This window comes from Castor canadensis, chromosome 6 (assembly GCF_047511655.1).
Source record: "Castor canadensis chromosome 6, mCasCan1.hap1v2, whole genome shotgun sequence".
In the NCBI taxonomy this organism is placed as follows: Eukaryota; Metazoa; Chordata; class Mammalia; order Rodentia; family Castoridae; genus Castor; species Castor canadensis.
Window position 1 is genome coordinate 123,880,234 of NC_133391.1, and position 23,724 is coordinate 123,903,957.

General features: G+C 33.3%; 1 protein-coding gene across 9 annotated transcripts in view; it reads left to right on the forward strand.

The window, feature by feature from the left end:
• Positions 1–23,724, forward strand: part of Adamts6 (ADAM metallopeptidase with thrombospondin type 1 motif 6) — a 269,601-nt gene that overhangs the window by 68,876 nt on the left and 177,001 nt on the right. For all 9 annotated transcript variants that reach the window (XR_012449159.1, XM_074077393.1, XM_074077392.1 and 6 more), the window contains one exon: positions 21,289–21,332. Coding sequence is in view for 6 of the 9 variants with exons in the window: in XM_074077393.1 (XP_073933494.1) it covers positions 21,289–21,332 (44 nt within the window). In the remaining 3 variants the exon portion in view is untranslated. The remainder of the gene's footprint in view (positions 1–21,288; positions 21,333–23,724) is intronic.

A 23,724-nucleotide genomic window follows, 5' to 3' on the forward strand; every position in this document is an offset into this window, starting at 1 on the left:
CGCTGCTCCTTGGGGAAAATCTTTGCTTCTTTACCTGCAGATTACTGACCTTCCATCTAGGTTCTGAAAAGACTGTTTTGGCGCTTTACAGTACTAGAAAATCCAAGAATTATGAACTTTCCTTCATTTAGAACTTCTGTACCCTTCCTCTTTCCAAAGACTCAAACCATAAATTCTGTTCCAGAAAATAAAATGTCTAGTTGAAATAAGTGATTTTTAAGGGAAATAGTCCAAGGAAGCTGCTAGTTATTTACTCCTCTAGGTATACAAAAGGCTGTTTTTAAGGATTATGATAAATTATATTTGAGTTATATTAACTGGTTCATTGTAGACATTCAATAAATATTAATTGGAAAATAATCTTAGCTCCTCACAGAATGCCTTTATCAATTGACCCTTTACTTTGTATCTGTAAAACTATCATGGAAGATAATATCTCTACCAGAACAAAGTTTCTCTTTTTTAAAAATTTTATTATTTTTACATTTACTCTCATGTGTATACATTGTTTGGGCCACCTCCCTTCACCCTGCCACCCCCCACCTGCTTCTCCCTTCAACACAAAGTTTCTTATGAGGACTTTCCTTTTTAAACTTTTTATTATGAGAATTTCTATAGAAAAATTCTGTTTCTTTCAAACGATTGATATATTTTATAACAAAAGTAATATAATCATTCTTTCCATTTTGCTTTGAGTACCCACAAGATTATATCCAATTATAATGTTTAATATAATAATATCTGTCTTTTTGAACTTTTACAATAAGGCTAGCATTTGTTCTTTCTATACATGACCACTTAAAATTTTTCGTTTGCCAATGTTTTGGCAGAGAGAGAGAGAAAGAGAATCATTCAGTATATTCCTCCTTAGATTGCTTTTGGAAATAGAATTACCACAATTAGAATAGTTATTCATAATGCTCTAACTATTTATAATTTAGAAACTTTTTCTAGGAATCCTGTATTTTTACTTACCTTTCATATGTTGGGCATTTGAGTAACCAGAATTTCCAAATAACAAATCAGAATACTTACAGATTTCTTACTGAATATAGAATTCTGTAAGTCATAAATCATTACTAGAAAAATTATGAAGTAGATAAAATGGGAAAATGTTTAGAGCATATATAATAGAGAAGTGGTTAGTATCTTCAGTTGTTAAAAATTCTTAAAACATACTGAGAGAAAGGTGAACATTCCCATACAAGACATCAATAGATACTTCACATACAAGTAATATGTGACCAATAAATTTATTTTTAATAGTTCTGCCTTACTAGCAATTAAGGGAATGCAAAAACAAATTAATTTTTTTGGCTGTCAAATTAGCAAAATTTCAGAAGTGATGACTTGTGTTATTTTATTTTTGTATTTATTTATTTATTTTTGGCAGTACTGTAGTTTAAGCTCGGGCCTTTTGTTTGCTAGGCAGGTGTTTTACCATTTGAGCCATGCCCTAGCCCTTTTTTTGGTTTAGTTATTTTTCAAACACAGTCTCATATTTTTGCCCAAGGCTACCTTCACACCTCAGTCTTACTGCCTATGCCTTCTGTATACCGGGCTCATGCCAGTAGCCTGGCCTCATACATATATTTTTGACACATTTTATTCTAGTAATTATCACACATGATTCAAGAACACTCAAACAATACATAAAATATAGTCAGAATGCTACAGTTGTTCTTAAAACATAAAATAGCAATGACACCATACTTATACATGATATCTCTCATATAAAACCACACCTACACTTCATTGGCCACGAAACCGTTCAGTATAACCTTCTTAACTGAGCAGTTTGAAGATACCATTTTGAGCACTATTGACTATTTTTTTCATACACTGAATACCTGTAGGAATCTCAGCAGTGGTTGGAGTAAGCAGCTCCACTTTGGAATAGTGCCACAATATGGTCATTGATGCTTTGAGTCAGCATTTTTCACCAGTGCCAGGGCTCTTTCCACAGTTAGAGATGCATTGTGCTATGGTTATAGGATAGAAGTCTGTTATCTTGAATAGCTGAATGTCTTCAACATATTTTTAACAGTACTATAAGATGTTTAGCATTAGCTTTATGTATACTGATAAGGAATAATCAGCAAGACATAACTTTGAAAAGCAAGGTGTAGAGCCTATACTGGATGGTCAGTGGTGTGCTGGTGAAACAGCTCTCTGAAGAAAAAGAAGTCTTGATTACCATTTTTACATTTCCATGGTGTAAATACTTCTACTATGGCCTATTTCTTTACTAAACATAAAGTCACTGAATATGGAGTTGGGAGGAGAGATTTTATGAGCCAGGAAGAACTGACTAGAGCACACTGCTGAGTAGTATAGTACATATATTAGGAATATGAAAAAATGTAAGAAATGTTCATGATTTAATCTTAAGTGAAAAGATAAGTTATGTGCTAAATATTTATTGTACATATTTAATAATTATATTTAAACATATACATATTCATATATGTGATCCCAATTATGTTTCAAATATACATACAAACTTCTATCCTCCAGAAATGTAAGCCAATAAATATGTGTTGTTTCAAGCCACCCTGTTTGTGGTATTTTGTTATGGCACAGGTTTTAGAGATTGATCAATTGGGTTATGAAATAGTGAACATAATTTGAAGATAAAGCTGCTTTAAATGCAGCTTTTAGAATACAGTTTTAGAATTTAGTGGGTCTGAGTCACAAATTTTGACTCCTTTTTAATGAAAATATATACTTTGAGGATCATTGGTCTTCAAGTGTAAGTTCATTTTTCCAGAAGATTATGTACACTATCTGTTTGGTTTCCATGTAAAACTCTTTCCTTAAACATAAAGAACCATCTTTATTTTCCTATTATCAACTGTGAAATCTGAGTGACCTTATATTTTTGTTAGTTCAGATGATTTCTTGAATTGCTGTCTTTGTGCAGAATTAATCACAGCAAGAGAAAAATGTGACCATGTGGAAAGTATAGGCTAGAAAGACAGGTAGTTCATATTCATAGAACTTCTAATGATATGCCTAATTTGTTGTGCTTAATATTCCTTTTTATTTCTAATTTGAGATGTCAAAAGATTTTGATTTTTTTTTTTTTTGAGGTACTGGGGCTTGAACTCAGGGTCACCTTGAGCCACTCCACTAGCCCTATTTTTGTGAAGGGTTTTTTGAAATAAGGTCTTACGGAACTATTTGCCCAGGCTGGCTTTGAACTGTGAACCTCCTGATCTCTGCCTCCTGAGTAGCTAGGATTACAGGTGTGAGCCACCAGCGCCTGGTTTAATATTTATTCTTACGAGCTGTCGTAAGGCTATGTTAATGTGTTTCTTGATTTACTAGCTGTTTTCTATAAAATATGAGTGACTATAATTATAATTTACATTTCCATTATTCAATTTCTAGTTTTTATTTTTTTAAATGAAATATAATAGTGACTAAGAGTTTAGCTGGGCAAGAGTATAAGTAAGATTTGAATGCCTAGCCAAGCAAACAAAAAAACCGAACAAAAAATACAGTTTTTCTTTCTGAAGTTTCTGTGTTTATTAGTTTGAATCATATGAAATTACTGTTTTGCAATGAAATAGAGAAATTCTTAAATCTTAACCTATTATTTAATTTAGAATAAGTCTATGGTCTACTTTGACCTAGCTATCTTTTGTAAAACTTTAACATGGTAGCTATAAAATAATAATTTATTCCCACTTATGTATATTTTAGCATAATTAGGATGGAATTTCAAGATTTCAAAAGTAGTTTATGCTTTAATTACCTTTATAACTTAAGGTCAATTCAGATTATAAAACTGCTGTGCCAAAGTGAGGAAGGATCCTATAATCCCAGTAATTCTGAAGCTGAGGCATGGAGATCAGAACTTTGAAATCAGCCTGGACATTATCACTGGTCCTTGTCTAGAAAACCAATGACCAACCAACCAAAAAAAGAAAAAAAGAAGTGACACATGAATAAAGGTTTCCTGTAACTTACTTGCTCAATGGATATTTGATTGTTTAGTTGTGGCTATAGAATTAGACTATTCAAATAAAACAACATTCTGAAAATTTGATATTAACTTTATTTGAACAGGTACATAACTGCTTCTTAAGGAGGAACTCTGGCTATTCCTATAAGAAGCTCTTCATTTTATCAGTGGAATGAGTTTTCAAATAGACTGTATTAGGCTTGAATTTCCATAACAAAGTATCAGTGTTTTATACTATTTATATGTGGACTTTTGCTTTGTCAGCAACACATACTACCTGAACAAGTAGCATTTCTTAGCAACCCATAGTCTTGCAATTTATGCTATACAACTTCTATCACATGCCCAATGAGGAGAGACTATATATATTTCCGACACAGTTACTAAAAGGATATGTTAACGCTTATTTTACGCTGTTAAATTATTAGACTAAAATAAAACTTTCAAAGACCCAGTTTACAACTGTTTCCCTTTATTCTATCCCTAGCTCAATTTTTTCTCCTCTGCTGCCCCTTCTTTTCCTCATTCATTACAATTAGTTATAGGAGTTGATGAACATAATTCAACTTATTATAGTATAATTCAGAGAGACATGCAAAGAAGATATTATTCAGTGTCCCTATATTTAAAAAAGTGATGAATTCCTTATATGATTTAATATTAGAAAAAGTTTCTATCTCAACATACTGACATGTTCTCATTGTTAAATGAGACTTCTGTGCAGAAGTCTGGAAGTCGAGAGTCTAAGGGCTGGTCTAATGACTGCAATTATATTGATGTTTCAAGCTACTTACATTTCCATTCTAACATACTTAGCATGTGGTTTTCTTTTTCTTGTTGCTTCAAACCCAAGATGACTGCTGCATTTCAGGTATTCCATTTACTTTCTAGGCAAAAAGAAATGAAGAATGAACAAACCTCATTCTTGTGTCACTAAGTGAGTCAGTTACCTTTAGGGGGACAAACTCATACTTAGCAGGAAGAAAGCAGCTGCCCCTGTAAAAGGCTGTTAATATGCCTTCAAACTTGTTTTTTCTTTTTGTTTCCTTGGAGAAATGTCCCAGGAACCAAACAAAGTCACTAACTTACTTTGCCTCCTTAATTTAGGAGTAACTAGAGTAAACTTTGCTTGTTACAATACTAAATTACCTGTCCAGAAGTGTTGTTTGCCACCTTCCTTTGAACATGTGATTTATGACCTCAAACTGAAGGTACTTATTGTACTTAATGGGTTGGTATTCTCCAAGAGGCAAATTCATTGCATTTGATCACACTTCCTCTCACTCTATACAAAGAAGGGAAATTCTCTGTTGGGGGTGGGGAGGGGAGGTTTCTGCCTATGTCTCACTGTCTAGAATTGTTACATTCAGAAGAATTTTTCACCTGAATAGTTTAGTTTTCTGCTCTGTAGTAGAGGAAGGTAAAAGAGACCTTGAAATGGAAATTGAGTGACACTATGAAACAGCAAATTGGTAAGCCATTCAAGATGAATAAATTCTAGGTAAATTGAGTTGATTTTTGCATTCTAAATGCAAGTGTATCTTGAATAATATCATGGTAAAAAAGACTGTTATTGGTGAAATGCTAATTTAAATAAGCAAAGGAATTTCTGTTCTTAGATATAGAAACACAAAGTGATTTCTAATAGCCATGCTTATGTGAAATTAGAGTAAGAAAGCAAAACATATAATCAGACCAACTCTAAAATGTTAAGTAACCTTAAGTCTCATCATTAAATTATTCCTTTAAAATTGTAGCCTTCTAAATCTTTTTAATTTCATAGCTTCAATGAAGGTAGGGGTTTAGCCTTTGATTGCTTTTTAAAATAAAAATAAAGTCTGAATTAAGAAAAAGAAGTATTGTAGGATATGAAATATGGGTTGAGCAATCTGAATCTGAAGATCCCAAATCAAAAATGCTCTAAAATCCTTAAAAAAAAATTAAGCCCTGACATACATGATGCCACAAGTGGTGGAAAATTTCATACCTGATCTCAAGTGAAAAGTTGCAGTCAAAACATAGTGCACTAAAAATATGAAAGTATATATGAAACATAAATGAATTTTGTGTTTAGACTTGTCTTGTTCCCAAGGTATCTCATTTTTTATATGCAAATATTCCAAAATAAAAAAAATCAGAAATTCAAAGTGCTTCTGCTCTCAAGCATTTTGGGTTAGGGGTACTATACCAGTAGTATAATCTCTATATAGAGTTTTATTGGATTGTTTATATATGTAGTCCTGCTTGATTTATATACAATAATTGCAGAATGGTTCCCCAGGAAATATGCAGGAAGTTCATTAGTAAGAACTCTTGGTTTTTATAATTTTGGAGGAAGGAAAGGGAACAGGTTTGGGAAGAAGGAGAAGTTGGGCTATGATGTCATCAGAACAAAGGCCCATGTGAATATATGAGAAGGTTGCTTTGGAGTTGTTCCAGGTTGAAATAAGAAGGCCAGGTCTTTGAGCCCGATGTTGGCCAGTCATCTGATGAAAGTTGCCCCAGGATCTGGTTTGACCTTGGCGAGGTGAATTGTATAGTTAAAAGTCAGTCAGAGAGGACTGACAGGTGTGGTCTGAGAGCAGTTGGGAAATAAATTCTCTAAACCTAATTGTATCTGTGGAAAAATCAGATTTAACTTGTAAATTTTGATTTCATATCAGACTTGTTAGATTATTACCCATGGTAAGTACAAGATCTACATATACATGTTCTCAACTGAAAACCTGGGGTTGAACTATAAAGGTGATTTATTCCAACTCAAAATAAATAATTAATTTTACACATTATTGTGGAAGCTTCATCTGAGACTCTCTCAACTCCACTACTAATAATAAGTTAATTTTGTTTAAGTCACTTATTCGTAACAATATCCTGCATATGCTGACTGAATACTAAATAACAGTGAGTTGTCATTTCAATTTTTTTCATTTTTAATTTCATTTGCTCTAAAATATTCATTTTAGTACAGTGCCATGATTATCTTTATAATATTTTTAAGAATTCTGATGTAACGCATAAGTCTACTCCTTGTTCTGTCTTGTAAAATAACTGACCTATATTAAAAGAGTCCCCCTCCCCCTTCTTTTTCTTGGAATGGGAGCTTAGAAAGGAGAGAATCTGTTTTGGTTGTTATCCATGCCTTCTTGCCTTTTGCATTGACTGCTATAATTTATTTTCTTTTGGCTTTTCCCTGAAAGCTATCCAGAAGCAACAGTATTTATAGAACAGAGTAGTTCTACTACTGAACATGGCAGGGGGTGGGAGGTTGGAGAGTATACTCTGAAGCCTGTTTTGACTATAAGAATAGTCAGATGGGTTGAATTTGGGCTTTACAGATTTAACACTTACAAATCACAGACACTAGTTACGTGAGAGTCTTACACATCTAGTATGGCAGAGTTAGAATTTTTGGAGTGCACATCCACAAGGCTAAAAACTCATTAGTGGTTGAAGCTTTGTGTCTATAACATCAAAAGGAATGTTTTAAAATTCTTAATGATGACTGTAAGGTTTAAAACAGAAACAGAAGCTTATCTGGTAGCATTTGCTTATGTAGCAGTGTTCATTCCCTGAAACTGTAGATGATTTGTATTCAATCTCTGAAGTACTAAAAGCCTGTACACAAGTGAAGCTATTAGGCAAAGACACTGGTGTACATTGTAATGCAATAGCCTTTACTTTACTTTGTAGAAAGAAGTTATATTGAATGCTTCTCTAATTGGGAGTTGAGATAATTTTACATAGAATATGATCTACTTATAAAAGATATTCCAAATAGGATCCTTAGAACAGGACCCTTAGAAATTCTATTCCAAATAATTTAGCATTCTGTTGTTTAATGTTAAGAAGACGTTTCTATTAAAAATTTACTCATTTACAAAATAATACTTGCATACTATGTTTCAGCTTATGAGTATTTTGACCTATTAGGTTATATCATAATTATATGATAGAATAATTAAGGCAGTTATTATTATCACTAATGTATAGATGAGTGATTTGAGGTATATAATTAATAACTGGTAAATCGCCTGACTTCAGTAGTTTTTCTAACACATCATACTATCCCATGATTGATCAGTTGTTTTGGTTTTAATACAGGTTAAGCAGAATTTCCCTCTGTCTGCCTTAAGAAACACAATCTCTTTTTTAAAAGAACAGGAGTAGATGTTGTAGGATATAAAAGAGATAGCTCTTGATTAGGCTGGGAAGAGTCATAACCTCATAAACTGATCAGATTTGGGCAGCATATCTATAATAAACATATTGTATCAAAATAAATCAGGATTCTACAATCAAGAGCTTAACAAGGTATTATTTGATAGTGATGGTGATACCAGACTGTGAATTGCAGAACTCCAGGAGGTGTATTCATTATTATCTTCTCAATGTTATCATCTGATGTTGTGCAGTATGGTGATTGATGCTCCATCATCTATGAATAATAATTTAAAAAGAGCAGTTGTTCAGTGAAGAAACTCTAAAGACTGAGTCCTTTTTCTTCTGGCTAATTGATAATCAGTAGGTCATTTTCCTAGGTAGAATGTTTTCATCTTAAATGGTTAAGATCAACTCTCACAGGTGCAGTTTCTCCAGGGAAAAACAAGCCCTTGTAGTTGGCTGAACACCTTTCATATGAGTATTTGAGGAGAGAGAGTCATATCTTGCAGCCTTGCAGCCAAATTTAGGATCCTTATACCCTTTCACACAAAGAAATTGCCTTCTTAAATGGAAGAGCTAATGCTTGACAAGGTGACAAGAGTTAAGGACACCAGAGTCCTTCATGTCATTTTTGTACTTCAGTTTTTCTAAATTCAAATTGAAACTAGATTGTGAGGGTTGCTCTCACTTGGCTCTGAGAATTTTAGGTTGTGGCTTAGATCAAATGGAAATATCCTGAGATGGTCTTAAAATGATTCATAGTTAGGTATAAGATTTTCATGATGTTAACATTTCTTTTGACACAGAAAGTCAGTTTTTTTAATAGTTGATGATTTATTTTGATTTGAAAGTCTAAATCCCAGAAGATAATTTTCTTACCATGAACATTGTATTGTTTGGCAGGTAGCTTTCCCCAAAGATTATTTTTTGAACGTCTCTTATTAATTGAATGTTACACAGCATAGTAGTCCACTGAGCAATGCTTCCAAAAATTATTTGCATTTAGTGGATTATGCATAACCTCATTTTACAGTTGATGAAAGGAGTCAATAATAGTAAAATGAGCTCAAATGTGTTTTCAAGATGTTCAAATGCTCATTGCCAAGGAGAAGAAAAAGCACTGGGCCAAAGTGAATTACCAATAAACTTTGTATCTAATACCAGAAAGCATTGGGATTTTTTTGGTGGGAGAGGTAAGGACTTTTAAAATACATGTTAATGCTAAAATTTTCTTTTACATTTCTAATGCTAACTTAAAAATTTACAAAATACTGTGCTTTTAGTCTGTACTTAAGGGATGTGTAACTTTCCTAGTAAAAGAAGTTGAAGCTATGATCGCAACATTCTTGGCCATAGGCTCAACCATCCTAGTCTGTTATGTCTTAGTGTCTTGACTTAAAAGAAGAAAATAGGAGTAGTCAGCATTTAAAGTAATTTATGTTAAAGTTATAGCAGTAATATACTGTAGTATGTTCTATGAATTTTCTTTAAAATGTGGATGTTAGATATTTTACTTACAGGAAAATTATCATTTATATTTTTATTTACAGATTAGTATGTATTCCCAGAACTAGACTATATAACTACTAAACACAAAAATTACTTTGAATGTATCAATATACAATGAATCACAAATGATGACAAGGCTCCTATAATATCTTGAATATATCTTTATGAATTCTAGATATTATACAATTCTATGGAAAAATGCTAGTTTTAACTTCTATTTTTGGATTTTAGATAAACTGGATTTTAAAAAGAATCTGTATTCTTTGATGTCAAACTTTAAGAAAGAAATTCCTTTTTTCAGTGATATTTAAAACTTTCTTTTAAAAATTTTCTGATTGAAATAGGACAGTTCTACTTGGTATTTAAATTGCATTGAGAATGACTCCTCTACTAGAGTGAAAATTGTAGACTGAGTTCTCTTTGTCTTTCACCCATTGAAGATAGAAATCTCTTGTGAAGTCAGTAAGACATTGGCAAGGGAAAAGAAAAATATGTGACAGAAACAGTTGAGCTTAGTAATTCCTGTTATGGTAACTTTCATCTGGTACACGTGGAATACTCTAAGTTCTACTTCCCATTGTTGAATTACTATAACGAAAATCTATCTATAGAATATAACTTTGAACAGTGTTTACTTTTCTAAATTTATAATTTTATTGTTAAAAGCAGTCTCAGAGAAGATAATTTTTTGGAGGAAAATAATGTCATTGTCATTTGACCAGAATTCTCTCTGGTCAAAACGGCAACAATGAAATTACATTAATTTTATTAATTTTAAGTGGTTTGCTTACTGAATTTCTGTTCATGTAGAATATTTCTTGTGGCTTCCTAACAATGCCAAGAAGTTGAGAGAGCCAATATGGGAAAATTACGGCACAATGCGATGACTTGCCAAAGAGTTTATACTAGTTACCAGTATCACTAGGACTATAACACAGATCTTCTGATAGGCTAACTTCATGTTCTGTTCAGCCATCCACATTCTCATTTTATAACCCACTGATGACTATGCAGTCTAACTTTTAAATTTATATAGATTAATTTCTTCAAGAGATCTTCCAGAATGATTCCTTCAGGTATACTATAGTTACTTCATCCAAAGCAGTGTTTTGTTTTGTTTTGTTTTGTTTTTTGAGTGATAAAATTATAATTTACCCTGCTAAAAATAATTTTTACTCAAAAAGGTAGAGAATTGAATTGAGGTAAGGTGTTGCATTGGGTTAAGGCACCAATTTCTAATCCAGCCAGTTTAGATCTTTATCCTGGCATGAATTTGGTGGCACCTCCTAGGCCCTCATAGACTTTTTTCCACATCATACAAAACCACTGAATGGTTTTGTATAGTCTGGCAGGATTGTTAGTTGCAGTGGTGTAGAAACGGAAACAATTTGGGAGTTGTAGGTTGAAATTGAGGTGCCTGCTCTCTGAAGTGGTATTGATACTAAACTTTGAGGACCAGATTTATGTATATATTTAAAAGAATTTTTTTTAAAGGTGAATGGTAGTGGTGGCTATTTGAGTGTCTTTGGAACACTGAGACATTCGGCATAATTGTACATCTTACAAAAAGGAATTTTGGAGCAGGCTGGGTTGGTTATACACTTACTGCAAATTTAGAATCCAAACAAAACTCATTTCATGTTTGTATAAACTATTTTAAGCCATTTTGATCTTACTAAATTTTATTTTCTGTAGCCTATAGCTTCTGTTCTTAATGCCTGCTTTTCCCTTTTTTGCTATGGTATTCCTACTGAGTGGGTCTGTAAAATCACTTCTAATTAGTCTGAAGAGAAGTTCATGATACTCTATTAGGTTAAATCCATCATAGTCTTTATTTATAAATAATTTTTGAGGATCTACAGACTTCACTAAGCTTCTCAGAGAGCTGACATGATAGAGAGAAGATATGATCAGCACCTTCTAAAAACTGATGCTAAAGAAGAATTAGACCAGCATAGTAAGCTAGTAATAATATGAAAATTTTTATAGAAGAGATAGAACATTAAGTTTGTATTTTTGGCCAGGAGGAATGCAATTCAAGGCCAGTCCAGGCAAAAAGGTCCTGAGACCCCATCTCAACCAATAAAAACTGGATGTGGTGGCATGTCTGTCGCTCCAGCTATGAGGGAGGCATAAATAAGAGAATCAAGATTTGGGCCAGCTATTTTTAAGACCCTGTGTTAAAAATAACCAATGCAAAAGTGGGTGGAGGGGTCCAGGTGGCAGAGCACCTTCCCCAGTACTGCCCAGAAAAGGAAAATCAAAAAGATTATGTTTGTAAGGTGGCTGTGATGGTGCATGTCTGTAATTCCAGCACTGTGATGCTAAGTCAGGAGGATCTTTAGTTCCAAGTTGTCTCTGAGACTTTTTCAACAAGAACAACAACAAAAGATTGTATTTTTAGCAGTTTACATGAAATAGATAATTTTGATGCTGTTTAAAGGATATACTCTATTTCCTCTTCTGAATTCTCATAGCATTCAATCTCTTATGTCTCTGGATTAAAGAAGTAAGCCTAGCATAGAGTCTATAATGATATATGCAGGATGTGGAAAGAAAGGGGTTTTTGAATTTCATATTACAAATACAATATAACTTTATGTCTCCAATGTTAATTTTTTGCACAATTATTTTGTCTTCTTGCTTTACAGGTAACTATAATACCTGAGTAGTTTTTTTCCCTATAGCTTTAATAAAGTATAATTGACAAGTAAAAATTGTATAGTACACAGTGCGATGTGTGTATAAATTGTGAATAACATAGTAAAACTAATTAACATATGTATTACTATGCATACATATCAGTTGTTTGTGTTAAAGAATACTTACAATATACTCTCAACAATTTTTAAGTATATTACTAACAAATATAGTCACTATACAGTATCATCCTGTACCCTAAAACTTTGTGCCCATTGATCAGTAGCTTCTTATTCCCACTCCTTCCCAAACCCCTGCCTCTGGTAATAATCATTTGACTGTCTACTTCTGGGATTTTTTTTTTTTTTTATTCCATATACAAGTGAGCTCATGAAGCATGTGTCTTTCTGTGTTTGGCTTATTTCCCTGAACATAATGTCCTCCAGTTTTATCCAGGCTGTCTCAAATGACAGGGTTTCCTTACTTTTTAGAGCATTGTGTTCATACACTGTATTTTCTTTATCCATTCATCCATTGATAAGTACTTGGGTTGATTTCATGTGTTGGCTATTGTGAATAATGCTACAGCAAATATGGTAGTGGAGATATCTTTTCAACATACTGACTTAAGTTAGTTTGGCTATATAACCAAAAGTAGGACTGCTAGATTCTATGATAATTATATTTTTAATATTTGAGGAAGATCCAGACTGTTTTCCATAATGGATATATTAATTCATATTGTCAGTAACAGTGTTCCAGAGCTCCTTTTCTCCGTATCTTTACCAATACCTAACTATCTTTTGTGTTTTTGATGATAGCCATTCTAACAGGCATGGAGTGATTTTTTTTCATTTGCTTTAATTTGCATTTGATTAGTGACATTGAACACTTTTTCATATGTCTGCAGACCACTTATATGTCTTCTTTTGAGAAATGTCTGTTCAGGTCCTTTGCCCATTTCTTTAATCAGGTGGTTTGTTTTCTTGCTGTGAAGTCATTTGAGTTCCCTATATATTTTGGCTATTAACCCCTTATGAGATGTGTGGTTTTTAAATATTTTCTTTCAACCTGTAGGTTTTTTGATGACTGATGTTTCCTTTGCTAGGTAGAAGCTTTTTAGTTTGATATAATCTTCTTTGCATTTGCTTTTGTTGTCTGAGCTTTTGAGGTCATATCCAAAAAGTCTTTGCCAAGAATGATGTCATGGCATCTTTCCCCTGTATTTTTTAGTTGTTTTATAGTATCAGGTCCTATATTTAAATCTTTATTTATTTTGAGTTGATTTTGTCTATGGTATAAGGAAATGATCTAATTTCATGTTTTTTGCATGTGACTATCCAGTTTTTCCAATATCATTTATTTAAGTAACTGTCCTTTCCTTATTGCCCATTTTTGTCAAAGGGTAGTTGGCTAGATATGTGTGGGTTTCTGGGCTCTGTATTATGTTCCATTGACCTATGTGTCCCTTTTATGCCAGTGTCATGCAGTTTTGTTTATTACAACTTTGTAGTGTATTTTGAAATCAGGTAGTGTGATGCCTCCAGCTTTACTCTTCTTTTTTTTTTTTTTCTTTTATTATTCATATGTGCATGCAAGGCTTGGTTCATTTCTCCCCCCTGCCCCCACCCCCTCCCTTACCACTCACTCCACCCCCTCCCGCTCCCCCCCTCAATACCCAGCAGAAACTATTTTGCCCTTATCTCTAATTTTGTTGTAGAGAGAATATAAGCAATAATAGGAAGGAACAAGGGGTTTTGCTGGTTGAGATAAGGATAGCTATACAGGGCATTGACTCACATTGATTTCCTGTGCGTGGGTGTTACCTTCTAGGTTAATTCTTTTTGATCTAACCTTTTCTCTAGTTCCTGGTCCCCTTTTCCTATTGGCCTCAGTTGCTTTAAGGTATCTGCTTTAGTTTCTCTGCATTAAGGGCAACAAATGCTAGCTAGTTTTTTAGGTGTCTTACCTATCCTCACCCCTCCCTTGTGTGCTCTCGCTTTTATCATGTGCTCATAGTCCAATCCCCTTGTTGTGTTTGCCCTTCATCTAATGTCCACATATGAGGCAGAACATACGATTTTTGGTCTTTTGAGCCAGGCTAACCTCACTCAGAATGATGTTCTCCAATTCCATCCATTTACCAGCGAATGATAACATTTCGTTCTTCTTCTCTTTACTCTTCTTGCTAAGATTGCCAAGGTTATTTAGGGTCTTTTATGGTCCATATGAATTTGAGGACTTTTTTTTCCCCGTCTCTGGGAAAAATCCCTTTGAAATTTTGAAAGAGATGGCATTGCATCTATAGATCTTTTGAGGGAGCATTGATTGGAGCATGATTCTTCCAATCAATGTAATTAACATTGATTAATCACATGTGATTAACATGTGATTTCTTCCCATTTATTTTTGTCTTTAACTTCTTTCATCAACATTTTAAAGTTTCTAGTTTAGAGATTTTTCACCTTTTTTTTTTAAACTAAATCTATTCCTGAGTTTTTAAATATCTTTATGCTATTAGATGTGGTGATATTTTCTTGATTTCTTTTTCGGGTAATTCATTGTTAGTATATAAAAGTGCTACTGATTTTTGTATGTTGACTGTGTATTCTTATTTACTTAATTTGTTTATTCATTCTGAAAGTTTTTTGATGGAGTCTTTACAGTTACTTATATATAAGATCATGTCAGCAGAGATAGTTTTACTTCTTCTTTTCCAATTTAGATGCTTTTTATTTATTTTTCTTGCCCAGTTGCTCTGGCTGGGACTTCTACAACTGTGTTGAGTAGAAATGGTATGAATGGGCATTCTTGTATTGTTCCTGATTTTAGAGAAAAAGCCTTTAACTTTTTACCAGTGAGTATGATAATTAGCTCATTCTTTCCTTTCTTCAAATCATACTGTTGCAAGATAACTCCTAAAAATACTCCAGTTTTTCTTTGGGATGAAGCAAGATCCCTTACATTATTTTTCTTTGCATTTTTTTCTGAAGTGGCTTACATCTGGAGGAAAAATAAGGCAGACCCTAGTATGGCAGAAGAGTTGATGGGATTGAGGAAGAATGTGATGCATGATAAAAAATGGAAAGATCAGGGAAAAAAAGAAGTAAATTATCATGGTATAAAAGTGAAAATGATATTTAAGGCTTAAATTGCAGAAGACTTGAAGATATATTGTGAAATTGAAATAACCTGGTTCACATTTGGTCTCATGTGACAGACAATGCCTTAAATATAGTACAGCTTGAATTAAGTGACTTCTCAAGGTTCTTTACTTTTGTTGAAATATGGGGCTGACAGTGAAGAGAATAATTTGTAGGAAAGGACAGAATCAGGAATTTATGCATGAAAAGGAAGGAAAATGGGAATGAGAGAATGGGTAGAATAAAAAATAACCCACAAAAATTAAAAAAGGTAAAATATGAAAGAATAGTCAGCTTATAAAATGTCACGGTAATAGAACCAAAGCAATTGAAAAATTATTAAAATTTCTCAAATGATTGTTTTGTACATTTTGTTAGTGTAGATAACATTATACTGGGCCAGCATGCACAATGAAAGTATGGAAATTATTTGTATGAATCAGTTATATATTGAAGCAAAATTGAACATATTTGAAGAATTTGTGAGTAAAATCTTTAACTTTTCAGACTTATCATCCCCAACTTGTAATATAAACACAACTTGAATCTATCTTATTTATTTCATGGATAAGTTGTATGAAGTTTTAATCCAAGGCTGAAGTCTTCTTTCTGTTCATAGTCTGTTTCTATTATTCTATGATGTGCACTTAGGGAAGACAATAAATGAATAATCTAAACAAGATGAATATATTAGAAGTAGGTATCATTATGGATAAAGGTATTTAGGTTTGAACTCAAGGCCTCATGTTTGCTAGGAAGGTGCTCTACAACCCTTTTATATTTAGTTATTTTTCAGAAATGGTCTTGCATTTTTGCTCAGGGCTGGCCTCAGACTGCAGTCCTACCATGTGTGTGTCCCCACATAGTAGGAATCACAGGCATGTGACATCATGCCCAGCTTATTGACTGAGACGGGTCCAACTAACTCTTTGCCCAGGTAGGCCTTGAACTGCAATCCTCTCCATTTCTGCCTCCTGAGTAGCTGGGATTACAGGTGTGAGCCACTGTGCTCAGCCCATGTAAATTATTTTTCTGTTTACCCTAGCAGGTGTTTCTTCCACCAGTTATGAATCTTTATTATTGCACACGGATCTAAGCTAATTTGTTAGGCAAGCTCTGACAGTCTGGTGGGTGAAAGTTGTTACTAATTATAATGAAGGGGAAGTTTTAAATCCAATTCCATTTTCCCTACAAATATTAAATAAACAGTTCATACTGCTTATTTTATTAGTTTGATGATATCTCAGCTCGCTGTTAGTTGCTCTGACAACATTGAATGAAAAATTTACTCAGTATGTACATGAAAATATTTATTATAATGCACAATAACCCTCTGAACCAATGACTGCACACAGAGGACAAATCTCAGAAGCTTTACTTAAGTGTACAGGCTGGGCTGAGCCTCACATGTTTTGGCCAATAAAGGTCTGGAACATCACTAATTTTTTCTTCAATCAAAAACCCATTTTTCCTATTCATTTAATACCCATTAGACAAATTATAAAATTTCTCTTAAATTGGTCGTCAGAGACAGGTGTAGCTGAAACACTTTCCAGTATGTTGGTTATACAGAAATGTACATAATAAAATCATTATATTCTTCTACCTTTCCCTTAGATGCCTGCTGCTACCCTTCCAGATCCATTTCTGGATTCAAACTCAGTTTCTAAATATAGTAACATAAACATGCTTATACAACTTTTCTACTATGCAAACTATTTTCTGTTGCTCTTTCCTGTAGAAAAATACCTGGTTTGGCACCTAAGATATTTAGTAATCTGACAGTCCCCCCCAACACACACAAAAAAAAAAAACCCAAAAACCCTTATTTCATTCTAAACATTTAATGTCTTAGCCTCTGTGAATTTTTCTAGGTCCTTGGATATTCCAGGGAACTTCCCAAACTTATTCCTATGAATATTCTGTTCTCTGCTTGGAATCACTTGTCTTTTTATATGTTATGTACTTTTTGAGTCAGTTTGCTAATTTTCTATGCAGAATCACTCTTTCCTCTGTAAATATTTTGTGTAAAATCTGATTAGCACATTAACCATTATAATAGCTAACAAATATTGACTATATTGCATACATTTATTTTTTATGTATTTTATTTAATCTTTCTACATTGCCTTATAACTTATCTATTTGTATCTTTTCCCAGATAGACCACAGCTAATTCACTTACTTATCTTTTGATTCTTAGTGCATGGTAGTATGCCTGAGCATATAAATACTTAGAAAACCCATGTATGAAAAAATGAATGTGTAAATGTTGCTCCTCAGTATTTGGTATTACAGATAGTATGTAGGTCATAATTGCTTTCTGTGAACATTAAATAGAGAAGAAAACAGTGTGAATATTATGTAAAAGCCATGAAGAAATTACTTATTTTTTCCTGGTATGATATAGGGAACTCTATAGATATGTCAGAGGATTGAGGAAACATGAAGAAAATGCAAGTTAAATTCTTTCATATAAGATATTTTAGCTTGCATTATTGGTTGATGGCTTTTGTTTTTATGGCATCATTTGGGCGATGTGACAGAATGAAATAGTATTTATCATGAGTGTAACATAAACAATGAAGGCAAAACAATAGGAAAAAGGACTGGCATGACCTAGAAATAAAAGTTATTTGTCTGTGGTCTTTAATCTTTTTGCTTAATAGGCCTTTTAAATAAATTTTTTAAATGATTTTCACTTTTCACATTTTAAATTTCTTATCTGAATTTTTTTAAGTTGTAAGTTTAAGGAGCCACAGAAACCATAGTTAATAGATATTATTTATATGCTTTAAGTTAATTTTGTCAAAACTTTGGAGTAGCATATTTAGTTCATTCAATCATGAAAAATGTTTACCATGTAATTGAATTGTTTAAATCAGCCATCATTGCCAAACTACTGATGATGATCAGACTAACTGTAAATCTGTAATAAGTCTGACTTCATTTTTTACATTAAGTGAACACATTAATACTCCACGACTACCATTTCACTTCTGGCAGTACTGAAGATTGAACTTGTGGCCCCTAACTTGCTAGGCAGTTGCTTACCACCTGAGCAACCCCTAAGCCATTCACTCCACTTCTGAATCCCAATTGTGAGACTGATTTACAAACAGGAAGGCTAGCAGAAAGGCAAGGAACTTTGCCTGGATGAAATAAGTATCTTTCCCTTAAATTTTTCTTCCTGTGCTCCTAAGGTATTATTTCTCAGGTTCAGTGTGCTCTTGAATTACCCTTTTGCCTTTGTTCTGGAGTCTTCTACATCTGGGGGCAGTGTACCATAAGATGATTTGGGATGGGTAAGAGGTATGCTTTCTTTTTTTAAAAGTAGAAACAGGGTAATTGTGAAAGGGAAAAAGAAAAACTGGTAGATTGCAAGTACATTCTCAGGTAGATCACTTTCAAGAAAGATAAGTGTTGGAACTTGAAGACTTAGAAGCAGATTCTATTTAAACACCTGTATCTTCATTACTCTTGAAAATTCTTTGTTTACATTTTTTCAAAGATTGCTGGAATGAGTTGTGTGTTTGTAATGTAATAGGCTGACACATAATGGTCACGAGATGAATTGACAATGACACCCAGAATATACTTCCTTGTGCTTTTATGAATATAACAGTACCCTGTCTATTATTTTGCACTCAAAAGTGTTTTCAAACACCATAATCCCATGTTTACCAAATTGCAGGAGAAAAGAGAGGCTAAGTGTGTGAATGGTCTGATAAGAAGGTTATGCAGGAGGAAAAGAAAATCCCTTTCCTTAGATATAAAATGAAAAAGAGGAAGAGTTTAAAATTCAAAAAGTAGGTAGAGAGAATCTACAGGAATTTTAATGAGTTCAACAACACTGCCAATATGGCTGGCTATCACAAATGGAATTATGTTTTGGCCTGTAGATTGAAGAATAAGAATGCAGTTAATTCTAATTCCTGCCCAGTAATACTGACTAAGCATTATTTGTACACACACAAAGAGAACTTTTTATAACTTGGATTTCCCTGTAATTTGTGGAAAAAAAATTTTTTTACCTGAAAGCCTTTTCATTTCTAGCATAAACCATAGGCAAATAAAAATTTTCAGTCTTGAAGTACATCTTTATTATTTTTTAGAAACTAAATTTTGGGCTTAAAAGTTTACAATGATATCAATATTAGAGATAAGGACAAAATAGTTTCTGCTGGGTATTGAGGGGGTGGGGGGGAGAGGGAGAGGGCGGAGTGGGTGGTAAGGGAGGGGGTGGATGCAGGGGGGAGAAATGACCCAAGCCTTGTATGCACATATGTATAATAAAACAATAAAAACAATAAAATAAATAAATAAATAGAAATTTTGCAATGAAAAAAAAGAAAATGTTTAAAATAAACATATCAATATTGGGTTAGCATTTCAAATATAATATATTTTAAAATATGCAGTATCACCTTTTGGACTCAGTCTTTTTTTTTTATTCATATGTGCATACAATGTTTGGGTCATTTCTGCCACCTCCCCCCACCCCTCCCTTACCCCCCCACGCCCCCTTCCTCTCCCCCCCACCCCCTGGCTACCCAGCAGAAACTATTTTGCCCTTATCTCTAATTTTGTTGAAGAGAGAGTATAAGCAATAATAGGAAGGAACAAGGGTTTTTGCTAGTTGAGATAAGGATAGCTATACAGGGAGTTGACTCACATTAATTTCCTGTGCATGTGTGTTACCTTCTAGGTTAATTCTTCTTGATCTAACCTTTTCTCTAGTTCCTGGTCCCCTTCTCCTATTGGCCTCCGTTGCTTTTAAGGTATCTGCTTTAGTTTCTCTGCGTCGAGGGCAACAAATGCTATCTAGCTTTTTAGGTGTTGGACTCAATCTTTTGTACTGAGTTATAATGCAGTACAGCATTAGATAAGTCTGAGAATAAGAAAGCATTCTATTAAGCAAGTCACCTGTTTGTAAAATCACTTAATATAATTTCTGTTCGCTTTTTGGTTTTTGGCTTATTTTTGGCAATACTGGAGTTAAAACTCAGAGCCTTGCACTTATAGTCAGGTGCTCTATCACTTGAGCCATGCCCCCCTGTTTTTTTGCTTTAATTTGTCTTTCAGATAGAGTCTTGTGGTTTTGCCTGGGCCAATCTCAGATGGTGATCCTCATATCACTACCTCTCAAATAGCTGTGATCACAAGCATGAGTCACCACATGTTCCTTGCTTTTTGAGATACAGTCTTGTTAACCTTTTGCCCATACTGACTTTGAACTGCATTCCTCATCTCCATTCCCAAGTAGTTGAGATTATAGGAATGAGCCACCACACCTGCTCCCCACCTTCAAATTTGTGTTTTAATGCTAAGCTGCTAGTATATAACTAGGAAAAATATGTAATATCAATTTAATTGCCAGTGCAGCATTACATGGTCTTTGTTTTTTTAAAACAATAACCTGTGTCAGAGTTGAAAGAACTACAACTAGTGCTTATAGTTCAAAAGTATAAAACATAGTCTGTCCCTATAATAAGGTCATATTCCAGCAGGTTCAAAAGAGATTGGGAATAAAAAGGTCACCCCTTTAATTATTGTAGAAGCAGTAGCAACCTATAGACAAGTTATTCTAACTTCAAAACAATATGCTAGGTTGTTTTATGGAATGTTCAATTACAAAAGTCCACTTTAACTTTGTTTCTTACTGGCAGCCAGAGACTGTGAACATCAATCCTGCAGCCTGTCTGGAGTGCTGACAATGCTGTCACTCCAGCTGGCTGCTCATAATTGCCTTGACTGTGGTGTGACAACCAGAGCTTGTAGAAAGAAATACCATGAATATTCAAAAGATATTTACAAATCTGACCAGATTACATCTTCTATCTCTTTTTTTCTCCTCTATAGATATGATATCTGCACTTATAAAAATAAGCCCTGTGGAACATTGGGTAAGTTTTTGTTTGTTTGTTTGTTTGTTTATAAAAGGAGGATAGTTCAGATTGTCTTTTTGGAGCAATGATTTACTCTTTATTATTAACTTGGTCACTTTCCTTTCTGGTACATTTGAAATTACCTCTAAAAATTGTTAAACCTGACCTTTGTAGATATGTGATTTACTAGGAAGCAAATATGTATTTCCATAATAAAGATTATATAAATTTAATTAGCTTTTTGATCCTTGGGAAATGATATAATGATTAAAAACAACTAAAAAGATGATTTAAAATTTCAAGTAATGATTATAAATCAAAGTAGCCACTCACTTTTATATAATTTGTTTCTGTAATGTATTTTCTAAAAATACCAAGGGGTTTGAGAGTAAATGAAAGCAACCACCATCATGAAATTCCAGGCTAGTGAAGGAAAGGAAAAAAAAATCTGGGAGTGCTTAAAGGGTACACATCAAGATTACTCCTTTAGGTACAATTTTGAAGAAAGAGTGTATCCCTACAAATTAAGATGTTACTGGAAATTTTTAGTACCTAAACAATATATGAAAGCAATTTTGTAAAAAAGTATAGCTAGAGGTATAGACAGAAGATAGGATTATCTTTCTTATTTTCCCCAAACATCATTTGCTTTTATAAAAATATTTTTATAGTTTTCTAGAGTTTTAAAAATCATATTTTGTTACTGAGCATAATTTCATATTGGCTGAAAGTTAACTACAAATTCAAATGGAGGGCAGTGAGTGGTGGCCTTCCAGGAGACTAAATAACTAGACAACTAGTGTTATTTTGAGGAGCAGGAGCTTTTCTTCTATGATAGATTTTTTTAGTGTTTACAGAGTCAGAAGCTAAGCAACTGAAGATGAATTCTCTATGACAAGTCTCACTTTTCTATCTGTATAGAAATAGGGAATCAGTTTGTATGCACATCCTAATCATTTGGGAAAAGAGTGTTATCCCACTTCCTGGACAGTTCAGTGAACCACCTCTTCAGAGACTGGAATTTCTCTTGATGATGGTTTTTACCTGGCTTCAACTATCCCATTTTCCTTAAGACTTATAGCTAAAGAAGAAATCCCGATTAGCCAGTGCCAAGTAGTAACCATGGAGGTTTGCTTGTTAAAATACATAACCCAGGAAAAGCGCTCTTTGCTAAGAGTGCTCATATCAAAAGGATTTTCTTTGTAGTGTTTTAAGTTAACAAGACCAGTGGAGAGAACCCTGATCTGGAAACTAACTGGCTTTGACAGTTTCATTGTACTACTTTTCAGTTTATTGTTTTTGTCTGTGAAGGAGGTGCAATACCTGCCCGTTAACCATAGGGATATTGTTCAAAATAATTTAAGAAAGAAAATACAAAGGTGTTTTGTAAAGAATTACTATAGAAATAAACATGTATTATTATTTAATGTAGAAATCATCTACACACTGCTTAACTGCTCTATTACTGTACAAATTCTGTTGGAATTTACTAAATGCTTAATCCATTTTAGTATAACAAACCTCAAAGCAAGTACATGTATAAGCTAGACTTTATATTTTTCTAGCATATACATTTTGAGGAAATATGTATATATCACACACATATAGGATGGATATATATATGTATATAAATATGATAATACATGATCTTCGAAGGTAGCTCATTTGCACTGATACACTCTTTATTATGACATTAGTAACACTAGTCACTAATGTCATTAGTACCACAACTAGTACTTTTGTTGTCATTATTGCCAAAGATTTGAGGGATTTTCCTAACCTACTTCTTCCTCTTTTAGGTTTTGAAAATAATGTGTTTCAGCTTTGATAGTTTATTAATTTCTAGAATCAGTACATTAATACTTAGGTTCACATCAATGTATTTCAAGCTCAATAAAAGTTATTTTTCAAATTCTAAGGCATTATATATTATTTTTTCACTATATCTTGTATTGAAAACTGAGTGATCTACATATATATGCATTTACATACATTCATCAAAAGAAAATATATTATCAGTACAAAGTAAAACACGTTATTAATTTTCAGTAATTTAATTTTAATTGCATTAATTTAATTTATTACTTTTCCAATCATTTTCATGTTGACTTTATATTGGTTTTTGCATATTCTCTAGCCCGCCAGTTGTAATATGGCTAAGTAGGTTTAAGGGTGCAAATTGTGGTCATCAAACTTAGGAAATCTAAATGACCCAAATAGTAATCAAACCCCTATTAACACAGTCACACCAAAGAACTTGTAACAGCTTCAGTTTTATAGGGAACTAGAAAATGGGGGGGGGGGCTATGGAAATACATTCGTATTTAAAATACTCTCACTTTAATTAAATTCACATTTGTGTCTTAGCAATTAGTTATTTTCCAAATATATTCTTTCTTGTTCTTTTAGC